Source organism: Scleropages formosus, chromosome 16 (genome assembly GCF_900964775.1).
Source record: "Scleropages formosus chromosome 16, fSclFor1.1, whole genome shotgun sequence".
Taxonomy (NCBI): domain Eukaryota; kingdom Metazoa; phylum Chordata; class Actinopteri; order Osteoglossiformes; family Osteoglossidae; genus Scleropages; species Scleropages formosus.
Window position 1 is genome coordinate 546,319 of NC_041821.1, and position 27,614 is coordinate 573,932.

Consider the following 27,614-nt stretch of genomic DNA (forward strand, 5'->3'; position numbering starts at 1 on the left):
GCACTTGTCGCTCACCTTGGGCACCGACCTGCTGTCATCGGTGAAGCTCCTCCTCCTCCACGATGACGAGCAGCTGCAGCGCGGTGGACCTTCTCCGTATCTGTCACAGGGAGGGAGGGATGAGGGTTCTTTTACCACATTTGACCACAGACGCCACGCCAGCGCTTACCGGATCCCGCAGACTTTCGGACGCCCGGCGGTGGGGCAAGGGGGGCGTGGCCGAGCGGTCCGCGAGCACGCGGGCTCTCCCGCAGGCTGCTAAACAGCCCGGAGCGCAGCGCGCCGCAAGACTTGGGCCACGTGCTGCCCACCAGCATACGGGCTGCGTACTGGTCGGTTCGGTTCGGTTCGGTTCGGCACTGCAGCGCGCTCGAGCCACGTCCGCCAACGGAAGCTGCTTCGAGCGCGATTACCGTAAATTGTCTAGTAGCGGCGCGGCAAGCGAAGCCCCACAGAACTGGGATCATCATGTTGCCCGAAAAAAGAACTGTATGCAAGGCTCCTACAATGGCGCTGTCGAGAAATTAATGCCACGAAGATTTACATTTATGGGAAGCATATATGTGTGTGCATGCGTATCTCTGTCTGCTAGTTCGGTAAGCCCCCAGCTCTCGTACCCGCTTTTGTTCGTATCCATGCAATAGCATGTAACGTGTACGTTTGTGCTCGTGACTGTTAATACGGTAACTTCCCTGCCCCCTAATCTGTATACGAGTGCTCGTATTTGTCTACTATTACGGTAACAACCCGTACCAGCACGTGTCCCCGCTCGAGCGCAGGTGTGAACGTTCGCGGCGTGTTTGTCCCAATATTGTAATATCGAAACTGAGTCACAAGTAAAGTAATGGGGGGGGGGACTGTAAAGTGCTAGAAAAGTACCTCCTCTGTCTGTCCTCCAGCCCAGAAATAAAAAGGTGCACGCCGTGCCGGTGAGAACGGAAACGGCAGAAAAGATATGTCTGTCACTCACACGTGACGCTGCACGTCTTTATAAATTTTAAATACAGTGTATATAGAGGAATTGGCCTGCTGCTAATGAAGGCTATATTCCTAATGGTTCTGTGACTCTGCTTGCTGCTGTTTCTATAGCGACCCAGTTGATACGCCATGCCCATGAGCATGTGGAAAGATCTGTTTTTCGCAGCATTTTTAGAAATGATAACACTCGGAGCGGTTCGTCTTTGTTTGTTTCAGAATCATGAAGTGATTCGCCTTTCCTTATGTCTGCTTTTTTGACGAGGTCCCATCATGGGACCCATGGGAGAAAGTTTTGGCTGCTGACTCACAGCACAAATACTTCTTAACTACAAGGTTAGGGAAATCTCTTTCAAGATTAGACACAAATTCTATCCTGTCAATCATTTTCTTAGAAAATTCAAGGATGGGATTGATGTAAATTGTTCTTTTTGTAGCCTTCGCCCAGAGACGGTGCCTCACCTCTTTTGGCACTGCCGTTATACCAAACAGCTATGGAGAGATGTCTCAGAATTTATTATTGATAAATTGTGTAAGAATTTTGCTTTGTATTATGAATGTGTACTGTTTGGGTTCTTCCGTTTTGATAGACGTACAGAGAAATGAGCATATATCATTAATGTATTAATCGTTTTGGCAAAATACCATATACACAGGTACAAATTTGCTGCTAAAAAACCTATATTTTCAGTTTTTCTTAAAGATGTTAAGCAGTACATTGACACTATCAAGGAGTGTGATGATAAGAAGGCCATTAAGACTGTTTGTTTATTATTGTGATATTTTTAAGGTCTTGATGTGTCTGGTTATTGGAGTGTTTTGTAATTTAAGATTTTTTTTATTTTTTATTTTTTTTTTTAAATTCCCCCCTGGCTGGGTTGTTGTTCTGGTATTGTGTGTGATTTTGCTCAATTGAAAAAGGGGGGGGGGGGAAAAAAAAACATCTTTATAGGAATGTATAAAGCACAACCATCGGTTACCACAAGGGCGCAGGTGTGGTGCCTGGGAGCTCATATCAACACCAAAGTGGACTAGTCCTACAACTCAGATGATCTGTACAAGAGAAGCAAGGTTGGCGATTTGAAGAAAAAAAAAAATATTTAAAAATTTTTTTTTTTTTTTTTTAAACATTTGAATCATATTTTTAATTTTTTAAAATCTTAAGCGTTCTCATAGCTCTAATGTTTATTTTGTCGTTTGCTGCATTCATTTTAGGCCTTTGTGCTAATAATTTCCTGTAATTTACAGTTAAGTTTTTCTAGATAGTTTAACAAGTAGACTTCCTAAGATTTGGTTAAAAATAAATATATTGGAAAAAAGTCCGTAAACTTGATTTAACTAAATGATTTTTAGTGAGGGGGGCATCTCTCCTGCTGAGACCCACGGGCTCAACAAGCTGGTTCGGTCAATGCTCTGCCCTCCCCCGCCCCAACTCCGTGCAGAGGACACAATGAGGAGGAAGTTAGAGTCCATCGTGGACAAAGTCTCGCGTTCCATTCTCGAGGTCATCGCCACGAACTTCTTTCGTCCCTGGATCGTTTGGTTAGGGCTCACGGAAAGGGTTTGGGGTCCTTCTTGCCAACAGCCGCGAACCTCCATAGTGTGAGTGATGGACCTGTTAGGTACAGTAGGTGCACTGAGTCATTGCACTGGGTTCATCATTCTTACTTTGCTTCTAGTAGATCTGTAGCCTGTAAATGTTGAATTCACTTTTTTTTTCTTGTTTATTTTACTATTTATTTCTTATTTTTGTTACCGTAACATCACATCGTGTCACATTGAGCTGCTGTGTGTGTGAGACTTTCTCAGTGACATATTACTTTGTCCTGTACTGTCCTGTCTCTGGGCCTCGTTCTCCGCATTTCATCTGAGAAACTGAAACCGAAATCTCTGAGCTCGTGCTGTCGCACAGAGCCACCACCTGCTGCCTCCATCCGATACCTTCACCTCTTCTACGGGACATTTAGCTGCAACCAATTTCTTTTCCCTCCGCATCACCGGCTCCTCGGCCTGCTCTGGTTGCTTCCCATCCACCTTCAAAAGTGCCCTCATCTCAGCGCCGCTAAAGAAACCTGCTGTGCTCCAAACTCAGGGGACAACTAGAGGTCAGTCTATCTTCTCCCTCCCTCTTCAGTCAAACAGCGTACAACGTGCATCCTATAGTAACCAGTTATCTGTATTCCGCGCCCACGGGGCCGGTATATTGCTACCATCGGTTATCGTTCCACAGAGACTGGCCTCTCTCTTCAGCCTCCTTCTGCTCAACTGCAAGAGTCCCATGTCTGTATCTGGTGTGTCTGTTGCCAATGCACTTCTGTTTGCTCTGGGATGTATCACTTTTTAGAAAAGCATCCCTTTAAATGAATAAATGTACTGTGCTGTGTTACCGGGTAGGCTCCGGTTCCCCGCGACCCTGTATGGGACAAGCGGTTCTGAAAATGTGTGTGTGATGTACATGTTGTTGCGGTAATTGCCCATCTCCAGACCCCGCCCGTTCCCTAGGTGTGTAACACAGGTTGCGTGTTTGCGCCTGTACTTACGGTAATTGCCCATCTCCAGACCCCGCCCGTTCCCTAGGTGTGTAACACAGGTTGCGTGTTTGCGCCTGTACTTACGGTAATTGCCCATCTCCAGACCCCGCCCGTTCCCTAGGTGTGTAACACAGGTTGCGTGTTTGCGCCTGTACTTACGGTAATGGCCCACCTCCAGACCCCGCCCGTGCCCTAGGTGTGCGATTCCCAGTACTAGGAGTTCTCGCGCCGAAGGCACTGCAGGAAAAGCAGGAAGACAGAAGTGAAAGTGGAACGTTGTGGTGAGTCGGTCGCATTAAAGTACTTTTTACACATGCATATGAAAATCACATTTTGTGGTACTGGGTAAGCGTCGCGCTCCTCGTCGGTCAAGTGTTGCTGCCTTACCGGCCGAGTTCGTCAGACTCGGCTGAGTCGAAGCGGTGTGTGTGTGTGTGTGTGTGTGTGTGTGTGTGTGTGTGTGTGTGTGTGTGCGCGCGCGCGCGCCTGCCTCTTCGGGAGCGCAGAAGTTCCCGGCCTGGGGGACGACGACGACACACGAACGGTCCAGACGCGTCCAATGAATGGCTCGGTTTTCACCGAGTCTTTAAGTGTAGGAGACGTTTTTCTTTCAAAGTAAGTTTGCGGTGTGGAGCGCGTGCGAGGCGCGCTCGCGTACTGGGGAGCTGCGGAGGGTGTGTGTGTGTGTGTGTGTGTGTGTGTGTGTGTGTGTGTGTGAGTGAGAGAGAGAGAGAGAGTGACAGCAGCAGCAGACCAACAATAGGCACCTGTGTCCCTCATCGCGGTGGTGGGTTGCTGTGCTGGAGCCGTTGGGGTCTTAAGTGTAGCAGGTGCTGGAGGAGGAGGTGCTGGACACCACCGTCCATGGACCATCCATCCCCCTGCCGGATCCCCTGCCGTGTTCTCGCTCTGCTCCTCCTCCTCTTGACTTGTTGTTGGTTGTGATGATGGCGCGATGAAGGAGAGGAAGCGGCGCTTGTCCGTCGGTTGCCGGAGCCCAGACCATTGATTTCCCCACTGCTTTGCATAGGCGCCCGACTCGGGTTCGGCTCCGTCCGCACCGCCGCCGCCGCCGCCACCTCCTCCTCGTCCTCCTCCCTTCGCCGGAGCCGCGAGCGTCTCCGCTGGGCGTTGAAGTCGTTTGCGGAGCGGCGGTCGTGGTCCTTCGCCAGCACGTAGAGAGCAGCGACCAGGCAGGAGGGAAGCACGTTAGTTACCGTGTTTGACCGAGTCACGGTAAGAGGGCGGTAACGTGTCCCGTGCTCTTCAGAGTAACGCGTTAAAGTTCGGCAGGGCAAAGAAGAGCTGATGTCACCGTGACTGCGGTTGGTCACGTGTTACAGAGGACGGATGGACGGGCGGGTGGACCCTGCGCTCATATCATATGTCATCGCTCGTCGCGGTCTTGAACCCTTACTGGAAACGGGGAGGCCGGGCAGAGCGGTGGGCCGCGTGCGCTTGTCGCTGCTTTCGGACCGGTCCTTCCGAAATGTCTCGGGTTTTGCCACGGTGCCGCCCGCCCCCTGGCGGCCGAGCCGCACCGACGCTCTGCCTTTCAAACGGGTTGCGCGCACGTGTCGGGGCGCGGCGCGGCGCAAGCGCTCTCTTCGCTGTCCTCTGCGGTCCGGTGCTGCGGTGTAGTGCCGTAATGACGCGTGTCCTGTTTCGGCGACGCTCTCCGCCGGGGCGGGCGGAAGGAACATTCCGGCACGACCTCCCGCCCTCTCTCTCGAGCAAGGTGTGGCGGCGCTCTTGACACGCGAGGCCCGTCCTCCTCTTGTGTGAGGAAGGCGGCGGCCATGGCCGTGGCTTGACCGTCCACCGTCTTTCGCCTGTCCCTCCTGGGCCCCGCCCGCCCAGTCCCTGGCGGAGTGGACCGTTCCGTGCGAATGGCCCTCGCGCTCGTCACGCTAACGGCTCGATGAGGAATTAAGCGTTATGGTTTCTTCCTTTTCCCGGTGTAAATGAGGCTGTGTGCTTTACGCACGTGACTGGTGCAGAGTTGCTGGTGTTTACTCTATAGAAGCAGTGTTTTCTTATGTAACGTGAATAATGTGCGCTGCGTGCCCCACCCCCCACATCCCACAAGTTGGACCCGATCGCTCGGCTGTGTCGGTCATCAATTTTGTCCAGTGAGGTCGCCTCCTACGGTCAGCTGGGCAGGAGGGGATTTTTGTTTGTAGAAGTTAGCTGTTGATTTTCATTAATTTTAACAGTATTTTCAAGTGTTGTCTCTTTATTAGTGTTTGTTTGCTGCTCCTGTAGCTAATTCAGGGTAATAGGGTAGTAATTTTGGGTGATGGGTTTTGGTGTGAATGTAGGTGAGACGATTTTATTGTAAGCTTGTTGGTAGACACAGGAAGAAAAGGGAGTCATTTGGAATTTGACTGTCTGTCCAACATGAATTAATTTGTTTGAAATGTTGTTTTGTGATTTTTTTTTTTTTGGCTCTCTGTCACAGAAGGGTTTTTAGTTCAAACCTGGAGGTCATGTTTGCTTGACAGATGTGCGATTAGTATCTGTCTTTTCCACAAGTCTACACTTTTTTTCTTTTTTATATAAATTGTTTTCGGTGTTTATAAGGCCTGTTACAGCGTGTTGGCTAGTTTCTGTTGTCAGTGTGTGAACCGATCATTTGTAGAATTTTAAGAACTTTATGGAACTGAATAAAGTTTGAGGGAAAGTGTGAGTAATGTACCTGCTGTCACCCTTTTCTTCCTCTCTGTCTCTCATACTCACATTAGTCTGACCTGGTGAAACAAGGTGTGGCACCTCCTGTCTGCACCTTCAACAGTGTGAGCTGCGCAGGAATGAAAGAGACACGGCGTGCGGGCAAAGGGCACTTTGGAAAAGCATGTAGATACAGCCGCCTCCCCAGGCTGGAGGTTCGACCGCGTGTCCGGGTGTGTCGGCTCCTCGCGTACACCCCAGCGCCACCGAGGGCCTCGTGGCGTCCGTGCGCGCGTCACGCAGCGCAGCAAACTGGTGGAAACCGCCCGGAGCGGTCCCTGTGCGCGCAGAGTGCAGCGCCAAGGTCCCTGGGTTAATAATTGACAGCCGTGCTCTTCGCCACGGCAATGACATGTTCCAGCCTGTCTGTGCCTTCTTTGCCATGCGGCGCCATGTTTACCTGCCGCTGAGCACATTTTTCTCTCTGGTACACGGTTCACATGCACCTCTTGTCGTCCCTCTTCTTTTTCAGCCAGATTTGTTTACCTTTAGCTCACCCAATGTTTGTTTACTTCTGTTAGACTTGGTTGCAAAAGCCGTGGCGCCCAGGAGCGGCTGTGTGCGCCCGTGAGGCTCAGAAAGGTAGTGTGGTGAATGCCATAGGAGCGGTCTTCCCTCTGGAGTGTGTCGCCATCCTGCACTCTCTGTTCGATGCCCTGTTTTACACCGATGAGCGAGACGGCCGTCACCTGACGTCACATCAGGCTGGACCCTTTACTGGCGCAGCCGTGTCCTCCTTTAGTCCCCCTCTTCCTCTTTCCTGCTTCCTACGTTTGGTCCCGTGTGTGTGTGTGTGTGTGTGTGTGTGTGTGTGTGTGGCTCCCAGGTTCAGCCTTCTCTGCCGTCCTTTGATTTCTCGTCTGTCTGTCTGTCTGTCCATCCATCCCCCACCCGGCACTGCAGCACCTCCTCTCGCTCTGCTCCCTCTCCATGTTTGAGCACGTACACATAGCTGTCAGCAGTTGGTCAGAGAGATGCAGGTGCTGTACATGTGAGTTTCAGGGCTGATCCAGGCTGATAAGTACAGAGCTCTGTTTGTGTGTGTTTGTCTCCCACTCTGTCCCAGGGGAGGTTGCCATAGCTGTGTGATTCCCAAATCTTCATTTGCGCTCCCTCATCCTGAGCCACGCGGATGCACAGCCGAGTCCTGCTCTCATTCTTTTAATGAGTGAAGCGTTGAAACGCACAACACTCCCCCCCTTTTACTTTATGAACCATTGTGTTGCACGTCGACTGAGGTGCGTGGCCACGTGTTACACGGATGTGCTTTACACCTCGCTTACACTCCGAGCGCAGTCCATAAAGGAGCCACCGTCGGGCTCCTGAGCATGTTTATCTCTCCTGGAGTGTGTCGCTCTCACCAGTAAGGGAAAGGGGCGCCGACAGGAAGCTTCCATGGCGTCACTCGCTGTGTGTGTGTGTGTTTCACCTGTGTTGTCATCTTGATGTCTCGCTCTGCGTCTAGCTGTTGTCACGGCTGTAAGGCGGAGCGCGGCGGGTGGCGCAGCAGTTACAGCTGTCACCTTGCACTCAAGGGACTCTGGTTCGAATCCCACATCCTGCTGTAGTTTCCTTCAGCTCGACACTCCAAGTCACTTTGGAGAAATGGCTAAATAAACGTAAATTGTGAGCGGGTATGCAGCCTGCATGGCAGGGCGTGGAAAAGTCAGTGGTGAAGTGCTGTGCATGTTGTTCACGACTGACGGCATCAGGACAGTGCAGATGCAGTGTCCCACTGGATGCTGTGTGTGCTGTTCACAATTTACCATGTTAATACAGCGCAGCGCAGGTTCAGCTGTGAAGCTCTGTCTCGATACCCGTTCCTGTGGGACCTGCAGCCTGTGTCTTTGGTAGGACGCGTCCAGCGGAGCCGTGAGGAATGTCTGCACGTATGGGACGGGATCCGACATGCCGCGCAGGTGCTGGAATGTGAGCTGGCAGGGGACGAGAGCGGCTGCGAGGGCCGTAGCGGCGGGGGCAGGGTTCAAGAGCGATCGGAGCGCAGGTGAACAGAGTCCCCTGGTGTTGAGCTCCTCCTTTCCTGCTGGAGACCTTTGGAGAGTTCGGTAGAAGCTCCTGGAAGACGGCATGAGGTGAAGGTCACTGCTCCTTGGGGGGGAGCTGCTGAGGCTGCGGGGCCCAGGCTGCGCGTGGCGGAACGCAGCGGCCGCACACACGTCGTCCAACTGCTCATTAAAAGCTTCGTCCGTTAAACGCGCGCATATCTGTCTCGGAAACAAACGCAGACATCTCGTTGTTCCGGAGACCTCCGGACCGACGGACGGCTGCAGATTCCTGTTGCCCGTGTGAGACGGCGTTGTCTCGTCGCCTGTTCACACGCTCGTCTGTGGGCCTTTGGTTCCTTTGAAGGTTCAGCCCAGTTATTCATCAGCAGGTAAACTGAGAGCGGCGGGCGGGGAGGGCGGCTACACACTCGTACTTCTAGCGAAAGAACAACTCGCTGCGTAAGGCTTCTGCATTCCACAGGATCAGCACGCTTCCGCCATTGTGAGACTGCATTGCTGCCCACGCGCACCTGGATGCACCGGAGTGGAGCGTGTGATGCGGTTGTTGCGCTCCGTGTTGTCCGGCTGCAAGAATTTCAGGATGATATTATCTTTTTCCACATAGCAGCACCAGCCAGGGAAGAGGAGTCGCACTACTTCTGTAGTCGTGTAACATGTTTATTGACTTTGTTACAGTGAAAGTGACATAAGATGGCTGAGAAAAAAAATACAGGTATACCCTGGTATATGGACCCCCAGAGGATTTTTTTTTTTTTTTTTTTTTTTTTTGGTTCCTTTCCTCCATGGCCAGTAGACAAACTTACAAGTTTAATAACTGCAAGGAAACAGTATTACTCTAGTACAGACAGACCTGGGCATTTTACGGCCCCCGCGCCACATCCGGGCCTTTGGCTGTCTCTGTGCGGCCCCCGAGAGATCAATCGGAAATTAGAAATAAAATGTAAATAAGTGTACGCCATACACAGAATACAACCACATTGTTTTTATTTTGAAAGCGACAGCTATTTTTTTCTTTCTTCAATTTACGCATGTGTGCGCGTGCCGTAACGAGAGGGATCGAGGACATCGTGGGAAATCTGGAGCTTCAGCTGCAAAACAAAGTGGACACTTTTGACTTGTTCTCCTTGGCTTTGATGACAGCTGCGATGTCCGCAACGCAGCCCGGTTACTCGTCTTTGTACGTGGGACAACGAAGGAAAGTTTAAGGTTACGGAGGAGCTGACAGCAATGCGGTCATTGAAAGGGACGACAACAGGCAGGGAGGGATTTGTTCACAGAGGTAAATGCAGAGTTGGACAAGTTGGGACTGAAATGGGACAAACTGGCAGGTGTTACAACGGATGGTTGTCCAAATCTGACGGGGAAAATGTCGGACTTTTGAAGCGGATGCAGGATAAAGTGACTGAAATTAACCCAGAAACTGGTATTTTTACACTGTCTTGTAATTCAGTGTAAAAATTAACCATGTTATTGATGTTGTAACTAAATAGTTAAATTCATCAGGGCATGAGCACTGAATCAGAGATAGTTTGTTGCACTTTTCTTTTCCCCCCTGCAGTGTGGATAATACACCCAGCGATGTTCAGCTCAAACTCATTGACCTGCAGTCTGATACACTACTGGCAGAGCACTTTTAGTCACTATCGCTGCTGGATTTTTACTCTTCTCTCAAAGAGGAGAACTTTCCGCACATGAGGAGGCATGCTCAGAAGATGTTTGTTCTCTTTGGATCTACCTACATATGTGAACAAACATTCTCAGTGATGAAGTTTAACAAATCCAGACACAGATCCTCTCTCCCTCATGATCACCTGTCAGCTGTCCTTCGCATATCCACCTCAGACATTCAACCAGACTTCAGTGCACTTGTTCAAACCCAAGACAGACTGGATTTTTCTCACTGAACATGAAAAAAGAACCAAAAAACACCAAAAGCACTTATTGCTTTTTGTATAAAGTTAATTTTTGGTCTTTAACATACTGTAAAACATACACATTTTCAGTATTGTTTTTGTGAAGGTGTAATGATTGGTTTTTCCACTACTTTTTACTGCTATATTTGACCTAGTCCACATTTTCGTACCCTTATCGTAACATGTATTCTTACGCACAGCAGCTAATTAAAACCATACAATTTACCGCTTTTTATAAAGCGATAAAATTAGTATTGATCAGAATTAAGTTCAGCCTATTGGTTCGGCCCTCCGCACCAGTCCAGTTTCTCATGTGGCCCCTTCGGAAAATTAATTGCCCACCTCTGCTCTGCTATATAGTCAGGTCTCATTTCTTTCTCTTATTCCCTGTTCAGCTCTGTAAAAATACGTGGAATTGAGCTGAAGACGAATACATGTATATAGAATTGGCGCATGCAGCTCCAGCGTGTGCTGATGAGCGGGGATGTTCACCAGCGAGGACCTTGAGCGACCTTTGACCCTTGCGGAAGGGTGCGGTCATGCGACCTGAACGGTGCCGTAGCGTCGACGGGGTTCGCGGTCGGCAGGCTGGGAGGTCAGACGGGCCGTACCGCGGTGTTTCTCTCGCTGAGCAACGGGCTTGCGCGCGTGGTCCCGCCAGGAGGGCGGCGCCGCTAGCTGCCTGCGCGGTGCCCTCCGCTTGGAGTTGGTGGTCCAGATGCCCCAGAGGAGCTGCGCAGGCTCGGGGAGTGCGAGATTCTCACCTGCGGTGCCTCCTTGGGCTTTAACACGGTCGAGATGGTTCATGGTGGTGAGGAACACGTGCCTTGTGAACGGTGTTCAGTTGCTTGTGGAGGACGAGCGAAGTACTGCTACACAGTACCGGGGTAACAGAGATGTGGGAAAGGAAGACATGGTACTACCATGGTTTGTGGCGTTCAGCAAGAAGAGTACAGGACACTGTACTGGTGTGTGTGTGTGTGTGTGTGTGTGTGTGTGTGTGTGTGTGTGTGTGTGTGTGGATGGATAGGGTTAGGAGACTTTCTCTGGGCTTTTGCTGATTACTCATCGTCATCCCAAACCAGTTTGACTGCTTGTTCTCGAAATATACACACACACGGAGCGTGTGTAGCAGACAAAAAGAGCCCCAGACACATAGAGCCCATAGAAGGAACAACACTGTGCTTTACTGTGGTTCAGCTGCAGGTCACACCAATAGAGCACACACACATTGCCCCCAGGGGGAGGGGGGTTGTGAAACCTTACAGGTAGTTCCAGTGTGCTTCATACACACCCGCTAGGTTTTTGGACACACTTGGCGAGACTCACGTCAGACCTGTAACTGGACACATGGTCCGTGTCAACTCCGGTACCACATTTACCGTTATCATTTACCTCCTGCACAATGGGACTGACACCCACTGAGGTTGGTTTTCCCCTCCCTAGTACAGGGCCGTTGTGTGTGTGCGCGCCTGTGTGCGCATGCCTGCAACAGTGTGAACGCACAGCTCTCTGATATTGATCTGTGTCACACGGTGCTCGTGGAATGCGGTCATGTTTCTCTGTCCGCTCCTCCGTGCGGTCAGCCCTCCGTGTGTGTGTGTGTGTGTGTGTGTGTGTGTGTGTGTGTGTGTTTCCTGCCTCGAGGAGACGCGACCCGCAAACCCTCCTGTGGTCTTAATCTTAGTCTTACTGCTGATGTTACTGTCGATCCCGTGTTCCCTGTTAGGAATAAATCATAGTAAATTGCGGTAAATCACACTAGACTCACCGAGGTTTAGGGCCAGTAGCTGTGTCCTGTAAGAGTGAAAAGCTGTATCCCTGGGATGTGTTTGACGCAGGACATCGCAGATGAACTTCACAGGTGTGTGTGATGGGCACTGCGTTGTGTGTAAGCTCCTGAGGGGTCCCACAGCCGGGAGTGTTTTCACTGTGGCTGTGCCGCTGTAACAAGCCGCAGTGTGCCTGCTGCCACAATGCACCTTGTAACTGCAGCTCTGTGTGCGCGTGTGTCTCAGCATGTGTTGGTAATTGTTCCACTGTCCCTCAGAACGGGATGTTCGACCCCAGCCATGTTGTTCAGGAGACGGTCACTGTGGAAGAGGAACCCCAGCAAGCCCCTTCAGTTGTCTCCATGGAGATCGGTGAGGACGGAACCACGCGCCGCGCAGAGACCACGGTATGCTACCCGGCGTGTGTGTGTGTGTGTGTGCGTGCGTGCGTGTGCGCGCGCGCTCACCACCCCTCGCACTCTTGAAGGTGAAGAAGGCGGTGAAGACGGTGACCACACGCACGGTCATCCCGTCGGTGTCCGACATGCTGTCTGTGGACGGAATGGGCCCCTACCCCGGCACTATGGATCGCGGCTACAGAGCAGCAGGGCTGCCGGGAAGGGACTACCCCTCCGGCCCCACGCCCCACGGCTATCAGTATGCCCCCTCTGACACATACTCGAGCCTGGGCAGGGGGGTGCACATGGAGCCTCGTTACAGGTGAGTGGCTCCTGGAGTGCGGGCGGGAGTGCCGAGCAGCACGTGTCTGTGAGCGTGTGTGAGCGCGCGTGTGACCTGTCACCTGCCGCCTCAGGCCCGTGGATGGGTACCGCACGCTGGATTCCACCTACCGGGTGCCGAGCCGCCAGCAGCTGGACCCGTACGGAGCGCAGCCACAGGTGCGCATGGGCAGCGCCGCCGACCTGGTGGGCATACAGCGCTTCGTGCCCGAACCCTACGGCCTGGAGGACGACCAGCGCAGCATCGGCTACGACGAACCCGACTACGGCATGGGGCCGCCCACCCACTACGGCACGGTGCCGCGCCTGGGCTACGGCGCCCCCCGGAGGATTGGGTGAGCAGGGGCCGGGGAGAATAGTAACGGCAGTCTGAGCTGCCACACCGTACACTTCTGTGACGTCTCTGGTGCGTGTGCTCGCATGTTCAGGAGCTACGAGGTCCTCGACGGAGACATGAGCGCAACGGGAGACATGTACTATTGGGGTAGGGGGGCTCCCCTGGCCCAGGGTGAGAGGGGCAGCATGGCCTCCCTGGACAGCACCCTCCGCAAGGCCCCTCCCACGGGCTGGAGGCAGCCGGAGCTGCCCGAGGTGATCGCCATGCTCAACTACCGCCTGGATCCGGTGCGCAGCAACGCCGCTGCCTACCTGCAGCACCTCACCTTCCAGAACGACAAGGTAAAGGGGTACCGTTCGCCGCAGACGGGATGCAGTACGCTGGGGCTCCAGAAGCATTAACAGTGCGGTTGTGGTTGGTGGCGCCGCAGGTGAAGTCGGACGTCCGGCGCCTGAAGGGCATCCCCTCCCTCGTGTCCATGCTGGACAGCCCCAACAGGGAGGTGCATTACGCCGCCTGTGGGGCCCTCAAGAACATCTCCTTTGGGCGCGACCGTGACAACAAGGTAGCTATCAAGAACTGCGATGGCGTTCCTGCGCTCGTGCGCCTGCTCCGGAAGACCAGGGACCAGGACCTCACGGAGAACATCACGGGTAGGTGTAGGTGGCGCTGGCGCCCCCGCTTGGCTGCCGATGGTGGCTCCGAGCAGTCGGGTGAGGAAGAACGTGTATGTTTGCAGCCACTCTCTGGAACATGTCTTCGCATGAGGGTGTGAAGATGGAGATCGTGGACCACGCGCTGCACACTCTCTCCGATGAGGTGCTGGTGCCACGCTCCGGCTGGGAGAGGGTCGGCGAGGGCGACGGCGGGACGGCCGAGGAGAGCTGTAAACCACGGCACATGGAGTGGGAAGTGGCGCTCACCAACACGACCGGCTGCCTTAGGTACACACACACACGCGCGCGCACACACACACACACACACACACACACACACACGCACACAGCATTGCGTCACATGCTGGGCTGTGCCTCGTCCGAAGTCAGAGATCTGAGACAGGAGTGGATATCCCAGCATGCCTTGCTCCGTGCCCCTCAGGAATGTGAGCTCAGAGCGCAGCGAGGCCCGGCGCAAGCTGAGGGAGTGCACAGGACTGGTGGACGCCGTCATGTACATCGTCCAGTCGCAAATCGACCGCAAAGATGTCGACAGCAAGGTGCCCTGGGATGGGGCTGGTGGAGGGCGGGCGGGCGGGCAGGCAGCACTGCCAGCTCATTCCTTTCACTTGGTTTCTCTCCTTTTCCCCACAGCTCACGGAGAACAGTGTGTGTCTGCTCAGGAATCTGTCTTACCAAGTGCACCGCGAGGTACCGGGGCACGAGCGCTACCAGGAGGCGGCACCCGTACACCAGGGCCCTCCCCCAGGCTCCGCCCATACTGCAAGCTGCTTCGGCACCCGCAAGGGCAAAGGTCAGTGGGTGTTGCACTTGGGTACGGAACGGGGGAACGTTCCAGAATCGGGCTGTGGTCTCTGCTGCTTGGGCCGCTGCGGTGTGCTGTTTCGTGGTGGTGTAACAGGGTAATCTGATGCGTTTACTTGGTGCTGAGTCGGGGTCCCCTCTCTCTGATTCTCGCTGCACCTCCTCTGGTCAGACAAGTGTTTCTTTAGAGGTTGTGTATGTGTATGTGTGTGTGTCTGCTGTGCTTCTGTTGTGCTGCGCTGCACTGTGGTGCTGCCGTAACCCCTCCCATACTCATCAGCCCTCTGTAGTGGAGCACTCATGGTCATCGGGTCACAGCAGCTCCAGTGTCCAAAGTTTGTCCCTTATCCATTTCACCTGTGATGTCGTGGAATGAACTGTCTCCCTCGGAGCTGCTGAATCCCTCCCGCACCGAAGAAGTGCCTCGAGCCCATCTCTTTGACAGCCGCTTGTCTCTTGACCTCCTGACGGCTCCATAAATGAGTCCAACACCATCTGCCTGGACCGGCAGACACAGCGCTGTTGGACTCGCTGACAGTGTGTCTCTGTTTCTTGGCTAAATGCACTCTGTTTATATGAGCTGCACTGCAATTAGCAGTGTCAGCGTACAGCCTGGCAAAGCGCAGGGTAAACCGTCACGGTCGCAGCTGCAGCCAGCAGGCACGACTTTATGTGGACTGGGAGAACAGCAGTGCGTGCGGTGTATGTGCTAAAGAGCTCCGCTGTGTTTCCAGGGCGGAAGGACGCAGACAACGTGACGGAGGAGCTCATTGACCTTCCGAAGAGAAGCGCTCCCGCCAAAGGTAACCGCTCCTGGTTGGTCCGACCACCCGTCCCCCGGCAGCACTGTCCCCCGCTCCCTCCCTCTCACGCTGCGCTTCTGCTGGGTTCCAGGGTACGAGCTGCTCTTCCAGCCCGAGGTGGTCCGTCTCTACACCTCCCTGCTCAAGGAGAGCAAGAACCCGTCGGTGCTGGAGGCGGCTGCCGGGTCGCTGCAGAACCTGTGCGCAGGACGCTGGACCGTGAGTGCCCCGCCCAATCGTTACTGCGGTGCGCTGCCTGTGCCCTTTCGGTGTGCGTCAAGTCGCCGTACTGACACCCGTTCCCTGCCCCGCAGTATGGCCGCTACATCCGTGCCGTGATGCGACAGGAGAAGGGGCTCCCGGTGTTGACCGAGCTGCTGGGCCACGGAAATAACCGGGTCGTCAGGGCCATGTCTGGAGCCCTGAGGAACCTGGCCCTCGACCCCAGGAACAAGGAGCTCATGGGTATGTGTGTGCGCACATCTGGGCGAACTGTTTGTTTATTCGGTTGTGTGTATGTGTGCGCGCGCGTTCATTGCTGTGCTTGTTGCACACAGGGAAACATGCGGTGCCGCACCTGGTGGCCAATCTGCCAGGGGGGGGCCAGCAGCAGCCAGCTCGCGCGCTGACCGAGGACACGGTCGTGTCGATCCTGAGCACGCTGGCCGAGGTTTTGGGCTCCAGCGTGGAGGCGGCCAAGACACTGCGCTCCTCGCAGGGCATCGAGCGTCTGGTACTCATCAACAAGGACGGGTGAGAACTCTTCCCACAGACCAAGTGCCCCGCCCCTCCTCGCTCTGTGCTCCCGTCACACGCGTCGCTGTGCCTGCAGTAACCGCTCAGAGCGGGAGGTTCGAGGCGCCGGCCAGGTCCTGCAGCTGGTGTGGGGGCACAAGGAGCTGCGGCGCACGCTGGAGAAGGATGGCTGGAAGAAGACAGACTTCATGGTGAACCCGAACCCCCCCACGGCAACGCGTAGCAACGGTCGCTATGACGACAGCACTCTGCCGCTCATGGACAGGGGTGAGTGTGTCCGTGTGCATCCGTGCGCGATGTGTTTTTCCACACCAACTACTCTCTTGTCTGTCCAACAGGGGACCAGCAGGACAGGGAGGCAGAGATGATTCCCATGAGCGACATGGGTCCTGGTAAGTAGCGTCACTATGTTGTGCACCCGCCCCCCGTGTGTGTGTACACATGGCTGTGCTATCTCCCTGCAGATCCCTACTCCACACTGGACCAGAGGGAGCGCCGCAACACCATGGATAACTCTCTGGACCCTTTGGACAAGAACGCCGCACAGGTAACTCTCGCACAACACACACTCCCAGTCCTCAGCAGGTGTGTGTGTCTCAGCAAACTGACCCTTTGCCGCTAACCCACTGCTTCAATGTCTCTCACGTGCCTTGTTGCTGGATCTGTGCCCTCTCAGAGAGGGACACCCAAGGACCGCCGGGCATCGCTGCCTCTAGGCTACTTATATGACGGTTAGAGCTGGGCGCCTCCCCAGCGCATGTGTGCGCTGTTCCTCTGTCCCTGTGTCAGCACCTGTTTTCTACCTTCTTTAGTGCCTTTGCTTTGTTTCAACTGAAGAGCAGCTCTTCTGTTCAGGAGTGTGTGTTCCTCTCCCACACAGGGAGAATGACTGTCAGCATCGCCCAGAGAAACCAGCCCATCCCTAACCCACTGAGCCCCAGCAAGGACAGATGAGGACATGCATTGCTGCTGAGCACACTTCCTGGAGTATCTGCCCCCTGCCCCCTGCCCCCTGCCCCCACACCACAGTCCAGTCCTCATCCTCTGCTCCGTACAGCCACTAGGGGGCGTGCAGCACCTTGTGCTGAGGTGTGCTGAGCGGAGCCAAGGCTTGTCCCTGTCCACCCTGAAGATGGCGCTGTCTTCCCTCACGCTGCGCCACCAGTGCTCATATTTAATGTCTTCATTTAATGGTAATTTAATAAGATGATGATGTGAATGTGCCCCTCCCCCAATACACAGTGGTTATCGTGTCCTTAGCTCCACCCATTCCGCTTTGAGCCACTGTCCAAGAGCACTGTTTGGATAAACACGGGGCAGAGGGACGAGTCGACTTGTTTTAACAGACATGATGGAGAAGGACCTGTCAAAGTGAATATGCAAATATGTTAAAGGTTTTTATTTGAATTGTTCCTCTTAGATTTTCTTTTTATATTTTGTGATTTGGGGACAATTTTTGGAGGGTGTGGTTAATATATATGCAATTGTTTTCTCTTCATATAATATATATATATATTTACCGCTCATTTTCATCAAGATCAAAATTAGAAAATCGGCTTATTTTTTTATACTGTCACTTTTCCATTAGTTAAGGTACATAAACCTTAATTTCCTTTCTTGGTTTTGAAACCTCTTGTAACTAGAACTCTTTTCTAATAAATATTTTCAGAGGACCGTGTGTGAGAATCATTGACTCACAAGGTGAGAAAATCGCTTTCCCATAATGCAACCTGACTGCGCAGCTGATAAGGCAGTGGTCAGAGCTGCTGCTTTCGGCCCCAAAGGCTGCCGGTTCAAGTGCCTCCAGCAGCTGTAGTACCCTGAAGCAGGGTACTAACCCTAAATTGCTCCAGTGGCATTACAGTGGTATAAATAGGTAAATAATGGGTGCTACTTTGATGCTGTAAGTCACTTTGGAGAAAAGGGTCACGTGATGGACTGAACGTAACGGAAGCATTTTGTTTACTACTGCAGTGCTGCAGTCATCACTGGGATGAGTTATTAGTTCAGCACACACAGCTTACTAACGAGTGTTTATCCAAGGTGGCTTAGTGTTGGATACACCACAATAAATGTTATTCTCCTGTTTAGACTGCAGAGCAATGGAACACACACACACACACAGCTCCTTAGTGACCAGTCCAGCTGAAAGGCACATCTTTGGACTGTGGGTGGAAACCAGAGCACCTGGAGGAAAGCTGTGCAAACTTCGCTCCGCAGCGGATGGCCCAGTTGCGAAGCTCGGCGATGTCTGTCGTGCTTGCCGTGTCGTCGGGGAGACGGGTACAAATGAGCAGCGCTCCTCGGATGCAGCGTTTTACCTCGGCCCGGGTTCGCCGGTAGGGTAGGGATCCCGACCCCTCCCTAACGTCCGGCTCCTGAGAGCCGGGTTGAAAAGGACCGGAGCTGCGGGGACAGAAGAGCAGCTGCAGGAGTAGGGTTGCACGCCGGACGCGGAGCGGAGGGAAGCGACCGACTGACCGACGGCGCGGAGAAAGAAAGAGCAAGGTTCACGAGCAGCAGCGGAGAAGCGGCGAGACGTGTCTATCGCTCCAAGAGAAAGGCTTCGCGAGCGCGCCGTGGACAACGACGAGGACGCGTGCCGGGACGGCGGGCGGAGTTACTGCGAAGAGACTGAAAGCAGCTGAAGGAACGGAAGCGGCGCTAAGAGCGGAGGTAAGGGGTTGGGAAGCGCCGCAGGGACGTGATCTTGGGAAGGCGGAGACGTGACGAGAGGGACGCCATCAGGACAGACGGAGAACCTGAGTCCGAGAAGGCGACCGTGGAGCTGAGGTGGGACCGAGGGGACCGGAGGGATGGCGGGAAGGCCCGAGGACGGGGACTGGGGGAGAGCAGAGAGAGAGAGACGGCGTGTGTGCGTCCTCCTCTCGGATCTCTCGGTCCTCACGCGTTTTCTTGCATCGCGATTTCTGTTCCGCCTCCAATTTCCACTTCCCACTCAATGGCCGCTTAGTTTCTACTGCTCCGTCCACCTCATTCCCGCGCTGTCCGCGTGCCGCGAGCGGGGCGGTGCACGTGACGTGAAGCTGCGCCAACTTCCTTAGCTCTTTCGTGTTCCAGACTCGTGTCTCTCTTAACTCCTGGCTCATTCTACTCACAGCCGGGGCACAAATGCGAATGAAACGTGGAAATCATTCACGTCTGACGCTCCGACTAGTTTTGACAAATAGAAGCGCGTCCCCGAGCGGGAAAACGGACGCGAGCTCGCAGACGCTAGAGCGCGCGCATGTGCGTGCATGTACGTGCGTCCTTCCCCAGAGTGGCCGCAAGAGGCCGCGCTCGCCCAGGCCACACGCACACATCTTCCGGTCGGCGCGCTTTTGAACGTGCAACTTTATTGAGGCGGTCCGGAGGACGGAAGTGCCCTCCCCGCCCCGCCCCGCCCCCAGGTGTCTCGCTGAAGGGGAACCGGGAATGGCGGAGCAGCTGCTGCTCGTTCGACCCGTAAACCAGCAGGCGTTTTTCGGGTCCCGGGTTCGAACGGACATCCGACATGGACCCCGCGAAGGCGCAGCAGCTCGCGGCCGAGCTCGAGGTGGAGATGATGGCCGACATGTACAAATCGGTAACGTCGCGGCGTGTCGTCACGTCGTGCGGGTCGTTCAGTGCGCTAACCGCGGCGCGACCGCTTCTTTTCCTTCATTCATCCGTATCACACTTCTCTGCCTGGTGACTCGCTGCGTTAACCTGTTTTCACGCTGATTTACCCGTTATACTCTGCCACGTCGTGAGGTAAAGTACCGGCTCGATGGATGGACGCCGGTACAGCTCAGCAGAGCAGGTGCTGAGTGAGGTGGGACTGGAACCTGCGGCCAGGTGGAGTCGAGGCAGCTGTAGCCACCGCCTCACCTGCTCCTGGGCTTCGGCACCGCGCCTCGGTGTGAGAACAGTACACAGTGCTCTCGTGTTTTACACCACACTTAAAAGTGCTATGTTGTGTTTTTTTCTCTCTCTCTCTCTCTCTCTCTCACACACACACTCCAGCATGACTGGCGCCTGTCACCGGAAGTGCGTGGCCCCCCACTACAAGGAGGCGGAGCTGCACGAGAGGCTCGGCCGTAAGCTCACCGAGCTGTCCGTGCAGGACGAGGAGATCGGGAGGAGGGCGGCCGCGGGTTCCGCCTCGGGGTAGGGGTTTGGGATCCTGGAGGGATTGCGTGGGGGTGTGCCTCGGGGGGGCCGGGAGGGGGGTAGCGTTGGCCAACCCTTTTGTTCAAAGTGCTCCAGCTGAAATAACAAGACAGCGTCAACATCCACGAATGCGGAACAACTCCAGAACTCTCTCAAAGTCACTGTGTCAAAGGTGGCGTGTTTGCCGTTAAAGGTCCGGCCAATGAGAGGTTGGGGTGCTGAGGAGAGGTCGGGGCTCTGACGGTCCAACCAATGAGAGGTCGGGGCTCTGACGGTCCGGCCAATGAGAGGTCGGGGCGCTGACGGTCCGGCCAATGAGAGGTCGGGGCGCTGACGGTCCGGCCAATGAGAGGTCGGGGCGCTGATGGTCCGGCCAGTACGCTGTCTCCTGTTGACACCGGATCTGACACCGCTGTTTCTTAAACTCTTCTGTGCTGCCTGGAACCTGGACAGGTGTAACATCACCTCTTACCCAAGGACCACGTTCACTTCATAACTGAGCCATTGTCTGCATTTTGGTGGATGCTCGTTTACTGTAATTACTTTTGGCATTTGACATTGTACAGGTCCTAAGTGAAATCCTTTTTCATGTTTTCCTGTTAACTGTTTAATAAAAAAGTCAATATCAGTCTAACACTCAGATGCACAATGAATTCTGTGGAAGTAGGAAACAGTGAGTTGTGTGATTTTCTGCAGCTTTCTATGTTTGCAGTGCATTTTCCTGTGATTTTTCAAAGGAGATAAATATTAAAAATGCTGGTGGGAGGGAGGCTCAGCCTGTTCCTTTTATGTCAGGAAGCTAAGATGGGGTTTGACACAGATCGACAAGGACTGAAGTAGAAAACTGTACGGAAAACACTTCACTTTCATATAAATTTCCAACTGTTCATGTAGGTATGTCACACGGGTCAAGTGTGTAAGTACAGCACACTGGTTCTGAGAGCGAGAGTCCGCCCTGCTTCAGCGCAGGGATTCCCTGCCATGAGGGCTGCACCCCACAGTTTATCCATGGTATCCATGGTAACCGGGCTGCTCCTTTGCAGCAGCTGCGGTGAGTCTAACCCTAAGGTGAGAGCAGAGGGCTGCTTACACTGTTTGGGTTTCCTGGCCAGGTGAGTGTGACAGTAAAAATGGTGCAAGTGCACTGGAACGGTTGTGTCAGAGCCCGGTAACCGGTACGCTGGGGGGTGAGTGATGCCCTGGTAACATGCACCCTCCTGCGTGTGTGTGTGTGTGTGTGAAGCAGTACCTTGAAACACGAAGCGACACCCACCCCCTGGGTGCCAGGTGCCTGCACTTTCTGCCTGGCTGTAGGAGCAGGAGGGATGCTCTTTTCACGCTCTTTTCTCCAAAGCGACTTCCAATGAGCTCTATGTAGTCTTATCAGCCCACACACCTTATTCACTGCGGTGACTTACACTGCTTGATACACTGCTTACAATGGGTCCCTCATCCATTCATCAATGGAACACACAAACTCTCTGTCACTCACACACTATGGGTGAACCTGAACAGCATGTCTTTGGGCTGTGGGAGGAAACCAGAGCACCCGGAGGAAACCCACATGGACACAGGCTGTGCCACAGGTCCATATGAGTCTGAAGAAACCCTGCAGGTTGTTGTTTGCTTTGGGTGGTGCAGCAAGTAGCCCTACTGTCTCACAGCGCCCGCGTGGTGCGAGAGGATGTGGGTTCGATCGCCACTCAGTGTGTGTAGCATTTGTATGTTCTAGTGGTGTCTGAGTGGGTTTTCTCTGGGTGCTCTGGTTTCTTCCCACACTCCAAAGACATGCTGTAAACCCTGATGCAATGAGTTAGTGTCCTTGTTTATTAGCAATTGTCCTATTTTATTTTACCTTAGCTTACTTTATTGTACCTTAGTTTATCTTAGTTTCATTTATTTAACTTGACATTAGTTTCGTTTAGCTTGCTTGAAGGGCAGTGGAGCTCTTGCCTTTACCGTGTTACAGGGGAGCTTGTGTAACGTGGTTTAACTGTTTGTACCAGTGGTGGCGCCATACATCGCGCCATACATCCCACCATACAGAAGAACCCTTGCGTGTGTGTGTGTGCGTGTGTGCGTGCGCGTGTTTCTCTCCGCTAATCTCCTTCTCTTTGCCTACCGAACCCCCCGTCCTTGGTGTGCTGAGTCAGCAGGGGGCAGCGATGTGGCCCTGGGGGGCCCCGGCTTCAATGGAAGCGCCACAAAGGAGCCGCGGCGGCACATTCGTACACGTCAGCACAGCTGGGGATCCGCGCCACGGGCTGAACACGTGAGCCACTCTACGGTTGGCCTCGAGTACCTTGTTTTTACCCTGCATCTCAGGTTGACAGGGCCCAAGTGCGGCGTGTGCTGAGAAAACATGTTGTGCCGCGCGAGACGTGAGTGCAGAGCAGCGTGTGACCTCTGACCCGAGCCCCAGTGCGGGTGTCGGCCGAAGGGTCCGTCCTCCGGCAGCCGTCATGCTCACGCTCACACCTGTAGGGAACCCCCCGCTCAGGTGTGACACGCTGCACTCACCGGCCACTTGACGCACACTCAGTCACGCACTCTGCGGCGCTTCCGTTTAATTGCCACTTGTGCTCGAGCACCGATCTCATTTCGCTGAACCGTTGCGTTCGCTAGGAAGCGGACGTGCCGTTCCGTTCGAACCCCGGCGCGCTTCTCGCAGCGCCGTCGCTGCAGCCGTCCCTCGCTGCGTTCACTGGGCTTTACGTTCGCTTACCTTCCTTCCTTTACATCTTCCTTCGTTCGTTGATATACAGCGACAAGAAACTGACTCTCATTCAGCTGTTTATACTGCACCAGTTCGGAATTACTGCTTCACCGTGGGGACTACGGCGGGAGGTGGCACTCCCGGACCCTCGGACCGTGCGCTGTGGGGTGGCGCCCCTAACCACTGCACCCCCGGCTGCGAAAAGTTGAGAAAAGGGTGATCTGAAAGGTCTTTGGGAATAATAATGTGTGTGTGTGTGTGTGTGTGCGTGTGCGTGTGCGTGTGTGCGTGTGCGTGCGTGCGTGCGTGTCTGTGTGTGTGTGTCCGTGCGTGTGTGAGTGCGCCCTCTGGCTCCCGTCCTGCACTTTGATGATGGAGGACTTTCATTCTTCAGCTCTGCGGACTCAGCGACTTTGTGCCGCTGCACTAATCCCCCCCACCGTGCGCCAGACTATAAAAGGTCCGTGAGGCGCTGCAGTCACACACACATACACACACACACACTCAGTGAGAGACTGCACCTGCCATAACACACACAGGTAAGACGTGGAGACTCACTCGCGCACACCTGAGGAAGGCGTACAAAGTGAAAGAAACCAACAATGACAGGCAGAATATGGGATTATTATAATCAAATATGATGGATTATCAAAATGGATTATGGGGTTATTATGACTGAATATGGACGGAGATCCCTGCTGTAAAGTTTTTATTATTGTATCTGTCAGAAGGGAAGGTTTTGCTCTGTGAAACCTCAGAGAAACTTGCTGGTAGCGCAGTGCTGAGCGCTACTGCCACTGCACCAAATGGTTGTAGGTTCAAATCTCGCCTGTGGCTGTAGCACCCTCGAGCACGGCACTTACCCTGAATTACTAAATGATCGAGCGGTGACCCCTGCTGTAATAATGTATCGTTTGTGTAGTGTGGGCAGGAAGTGTGTGATGAGTCCGCTGAGTGAGTGGGAACCTCAGGAGCTGTAGCTCCACCAAATGTCATGGCTTTTGTTCTATGTGTGTGTGGTACAGACACACCTTTTCACCACCGTGTGTGTCTCCCCTCCCCCGCAGCTATCATGTCCTCCAAGGGCTCCTCGAAGGGCTCCTCCAAGGGCTCTTCCCAGACAGACAGCAAGGCCACCAAGAAGACCGAGATGGGCATGATGATGCCCTACAAGGTAGCCCTCCCCGGTGCCTGCGTGCTCCGCCCCCAAACACACACACATAGACGCACACAGACATCTGGCCCACGCTGCATATAAAATATTCTTTTCACCCCATTATCAAACGCTCCATGTAGCAGGTAGGCTAACTCTGTGTGTGTGCGCGCGCGCCCACTCTTTCTTTTGTCCCCCAGATGTGTGTCTTCGACCAGGAGAACTTCCAGGGCCGCTGCATGGAGATCACGGGCGAGTGCATGAGCGTGTGCGAAGCGGGCTTTGACCGCGTGCGCTCCCTGCGTGTCGACTGCGGCCCGTGAGTACGAGATCTTGAGCGGCTCCACCACGCACAGCTCCTTAACCGCCTGCTCCTTAACCGCATCTCTGGTGCTCCACAGCTTTGTGGGCTACGAGCAGATGAACTTCTGCGGCGAGATGTACGTGCTGGAGAAGGGCGAGTACCCGCGCTGGGACTGCTGGAGCAACAACTACCGCAACGAGTACTTGATGTCCTTCCGGCCCATCCGGATGGTACGGCACCCAGTATCATACATTAGTACTCAGTATCTCAGTCTGTCTGTACCCCACTTTGTTCGTATCTCAGTCTGTCTGTATCCCACTTTGTTCGTATCTCAGTCAACGGGAACGTGCTGATGTGCACTGCTCCTCACCTGATGCACTCTGTCTCCCCCTCCTGCCCTCAGGATACAGAGAAGCACAAGATCTGCCTCTATGAGGTGGGCGACTTCAAGGGCCGTAAGATGGAGATCATGGACGACGATGTGCCCAGCCTCTTCTCTTACGGCTTCACGGACCGCGTGGGCAGCATCTGCGTCAGCTGCGGAACGTGAGTGTCGTCCTCCAGGGGTCACGCGGGGCCACGCCCTCCGGCTCCGTTCTGGGTCCCGGTCGGCTCCGTGTCGTTCACCCTCTGTCTCCTGCTCGCCCCACAGGTGGGTGGGCTACGAGTACCCTGGTTACCGTGGCAGCCAGTACCTGCTGGAGAAGGGTGACTTCCGGCACTTCAACGAGTTTGGCGCGCGGCACCCCAGGATGCAGTCGGTGCGCCGTATCCGCGACATGCAGTTCCACCCATTCGGTGCCTACACCATGGCCAGCAAGTGAGCGGGCGAGCAAGCGAGTGAGAGAGAGCGAGAGAGAAAGAGAGGCCCTCATGGCCCACTGAGCGGCGCTACTGCTGCCACCTGCCTGCTGACAGAGGAACACATGGGTGCCGAGGCACACGCAGCAGCATGACATTGATAGGCATGCACACACTTGAGTGTGTTTCTCTCTCAGCTCCACCTCCTCTCTGCTCCTGTCTGTCACCCCCCCACACCCCCTGCTTCCGTGGCAACGGGGAGAGAGAGACCCCCGCGGATGGCAGCACATCCTCTGTCTGCTCATGAAGGTGTTATTGTAACGGTGCCTCTTTCCAATAAAATGAGCTTGTTCCCAAACCCTGTGTGTGTGTGTGTGTGTGTGTGTGTGTGTGTGAGAGAAGAGAGTCTGGGGTGGTTGGCAGGGCAGTGGCCCCTGCTGTCCCCCCCCACTGCACATGAGGTTGTGCTATTGAAATATGCCAATCTGGTACTAGGAGGCATGTCCACTTGGTAAAGAGGCTCAGGTGGCACCCGAAACATCCCATGCCGCACCCAGAGGAAGCCCTGATGATGTCATGATGACATCATTAGCACTGGTATCAGTGCCATGTGCTTACGGTCACTGGGGTTGCAGGAGTGTGCAGTGGTGTGTGTGTGAGACCGGGCTCTAATGACCCCGTGCAGCAACGGTGTGTCTCGCTCCTGTGCTCCCACACACACACACACACACACACACACACACACACACACACACTTGCCCAGAGAGCACTGCAAACACACAGCCCGTTACATAATGGCCCTCTGGCTGGAGCAACGGACAGGCAGCACAGAACACGGACCCCACACACACACCCACACACGCACCCACGCTTGTACACACACGTGTACACATGAAACCGCTCACACTTTCCCATGCTCCCACACACTGTACTGCACTCACACACACACACACACACACACACACACACCTCATTTGACTCCTCGCTTTGGGGATGAGTGGTTCTCACTGGGGGGGGGGGGGGCCACAAACATTCATTCATCTGGCTTCTTCCTTCAAAGTGACTTCTACCAATTTATTAATAATTTATACAGCAGGGTAATTTTTACTCTACCACTTCAGATAAAGTACCACGAGATCAAGGACACTTTTGTAAAAGGTGGGATTCGAACCCAGGACCTTAAAGAATATGGTGGCAGCTCTGTTACCACTAAAAAAAACGTGTGTGTGGTCATAAAGGGGAATGTGGTCGTCTCTGGGGTGCATCACACATGGTGAGGTTTTACACACACACACACACACACACACACGCCTTATGATATCAGCCTGGTTCTTCTCACAGAAGGACACGAATGCGGGAGCTGTGACCACACTAAAGCTGGGACACTCAGTTGGCACAGCGGCATTCAGAGGAACTCGAACCTCAACCCTGACCTCTGGGGGGAGGGGGGGTCTGTCCATCACTGTCACACAGGAGCATCATGTGGACCAGGGGTCTGTTTACCATATGTTAGGGGGCATGGTAACCAGTATGGTAAATGGGTGCAGGTGTTTCTCTGGGGACTATTGTTGCATGTGTGTGTGTGTGTGTGTGTGTGTATGTGTGTGTGTGTGTGTGTGTGTGTGTGTGTGTGTGTGTGTGTGTGTGTGTGGGCATTCTGTGTTGTGTCTCCTCTACACACTCACACTCACACCCATGTTTGGTCACCAGGCCCTCAGGCCCTCGTTGCCTGACCGTGCCTGGGTGCAATGGGGGGTGGAGATCATTCATCACTGGGGATGATGGTGAACTTGTGGTCACAATGAGTCCATCTTCACATCGCTGGTAAAAGACCATGATTTTACCGCATCAAGGGCTTCCAGTCACAGGGCTCATGGCTGCTTCTTATTACTTTAATTCTTTTTATGGCTGTTTACAGCAGTCCTGTTGGCAAGGTCTCTCTCTCAAACACACACACACACACACACACACACACACACGCACATACTCACCTTCCCCTCCACCCTGATTTTCCCCCAAATGCGTCATCTGTCGTCCGAGTTCCACTGCGAGTGTGTAAAAATACCGGCTGTTTAATGAAGGAATGAGGAGCTGAGAATAGAGGCACAGAGACGTCAGCTGGAGACACACACACACACACACACGCACACACACACAGTCATTGTGTGTATTTATCACATATTACTGAGGGAACCCTGGGAGCGAGAGAGAATATCACACTCACTCACTCACTCACTCACTCAGTCACACACACACACACACACACACACTCTGAAGTGACTCCCCAAGGAGCAGGAAGGCGGACACTGAAAGGCTTCTTGTTTCTCCCAGAAAGGGAGCCTGGTGTGTGTGTAGGAGGGATGATGAACCTGTAGTTGGACACCGAAAGTCCAGCAGTCCAGTGTGTGTGTGTGTGTGTGTGT

At 54.0% G+C, this 27,614-nt stretch overlaps 2 protein-coding genes and 1 long non-coding RNA gene across 9 annotated transcripts; 2 read left to right on the forward strand and 1 right to left on the reverse strand.

Moving 5' to 3' along the window:
- Positions 1-116: 116 nt before the first annotated feature.
- On the forward strand, positions 117-17,235 carry LOC108925867 (catenin delta-1-like). 7 transcript variants are annotated; one of them, XM_029258992.1, is made up of 17 exons: positions 117-596; positions 12,227-12,355; positions 12,436-12,668; positions 12,763-13,023; positions 13,117-13,366; positions 13,456-13,678; positions 13,765-13,969; positions 14,124-14,241; positions 14,336-14,495; positions 15,241-15,309; positions 15,401-15,528; positions 15,624-15,774; positions 15,867-16,062; positions 16,142-16,332; positions 16,404-16,457; positions 16,530-16,612; positions 16,946-17,235. In XM_029258992.1, the coding sequence occupies exons 1-17, from the start codon at positions 120-122 to the stop codon at positions 16,952-16,954; spliced, it is 2,937 nt and encodes a 978-aa protein (XP_029114825.1). In that variant the 5' UTR covers positions 117-119; the 3' UTR covers positions 16,955-17,235. The 7 variants fall into 7 exon arrangements, with proteins under 7 accessions (XP_029114825.1, XP_029114827.1, XP_029114828.1 ...); XM_029258994.1 differs by lacking the exon at positions 117-596 and adding an exon at positions 3,709-3,787; XM_029258995.1 differs by lacking the exon at positions 117-596 and adding an exon at positions 3,986-4,121.
- Positions 2,136-4,343, reverse strand: LOC108925885 (uncharacterized). The gene is made up of 3 exons (XR_001965440.2): positions 4,274-4,343; positions 3,666-3,743; positions 2,136-2,590 (listed from the first exon to the last, which is right to left on the reverse strand). It is a non-coding gene; the product is annotated as an uncharacterized LOC108925885 (long non-coding RNA).
- A 6,806-nt stretch (positions 17,236-24,041) lies between the features above and the next one.
- Positions 24,042-25,214, forward strand: LOC108925868 (beta-crystallin B1-like). Its single transcript, XM_018738196.2, has 5 exons — positions 24,042-24,107; positions 24,287-24,405; positions 24,488-24,620; positions 24,794-24,936; positions 25,043-25,214. The coding sequence occupies exons 1-5, from the start codon at positions 24,084-24,086 to the stop codon at positions 25,212-25,214; spliced, it is 591 nt and encodes a 196-aa protein (XP_018593712.2). The 5' UTR covers positions 24,042-24,083.
- Positions 25,215-27,614: the final 2,400 nt, after the last annotated feature.

Excerpts from the sequence above, each read along its gene's own strand:
- LOC108925868 (XM_018738196.2), top strand. The coding sequence starts at position 24,084 with ATGGGCATGATGATGCCCTACAAG. Across the intron at positions 24,108-24,286 it reads GCATGATGATGCCCTACAAG|ATGTGTGTCTTCGACCAGGA; the intron begins GTAGCCCTCCCC and ends TTTGTCCCCCAG. Across the intron at positions 24,937-25,042 it reads ATCTGCGTCAGCTGCGGAAC|GTGGGTGGGCTACGAGTACC; the intron begins GTGAGTGTCGTC and ends CTCGCCCCACAG.
- LOC108925867 (XM_029258992.1), top strand. The coding sequence starts at position 120 with ATGAGGGTTCTTTTACCACATTTGACCACAGACGCCACGCCAGCGCTT. Across the intron at positions 12,669-12,762 it reads CACATGGAGCCTCGTTACAG|GCCCGTGGATGGGTACCGCA; the intron begins GTGAGTGGCTCC and ends CTGCCGCCTCAG. Across the intron at positions 16,063-16,141 it reads GTACTCATCAACAAGGACGG|TAACCGCTCAGAGCGGGAGG; the intron begins GTGAGAACTCTT and ends CTGTGCCTGCAG.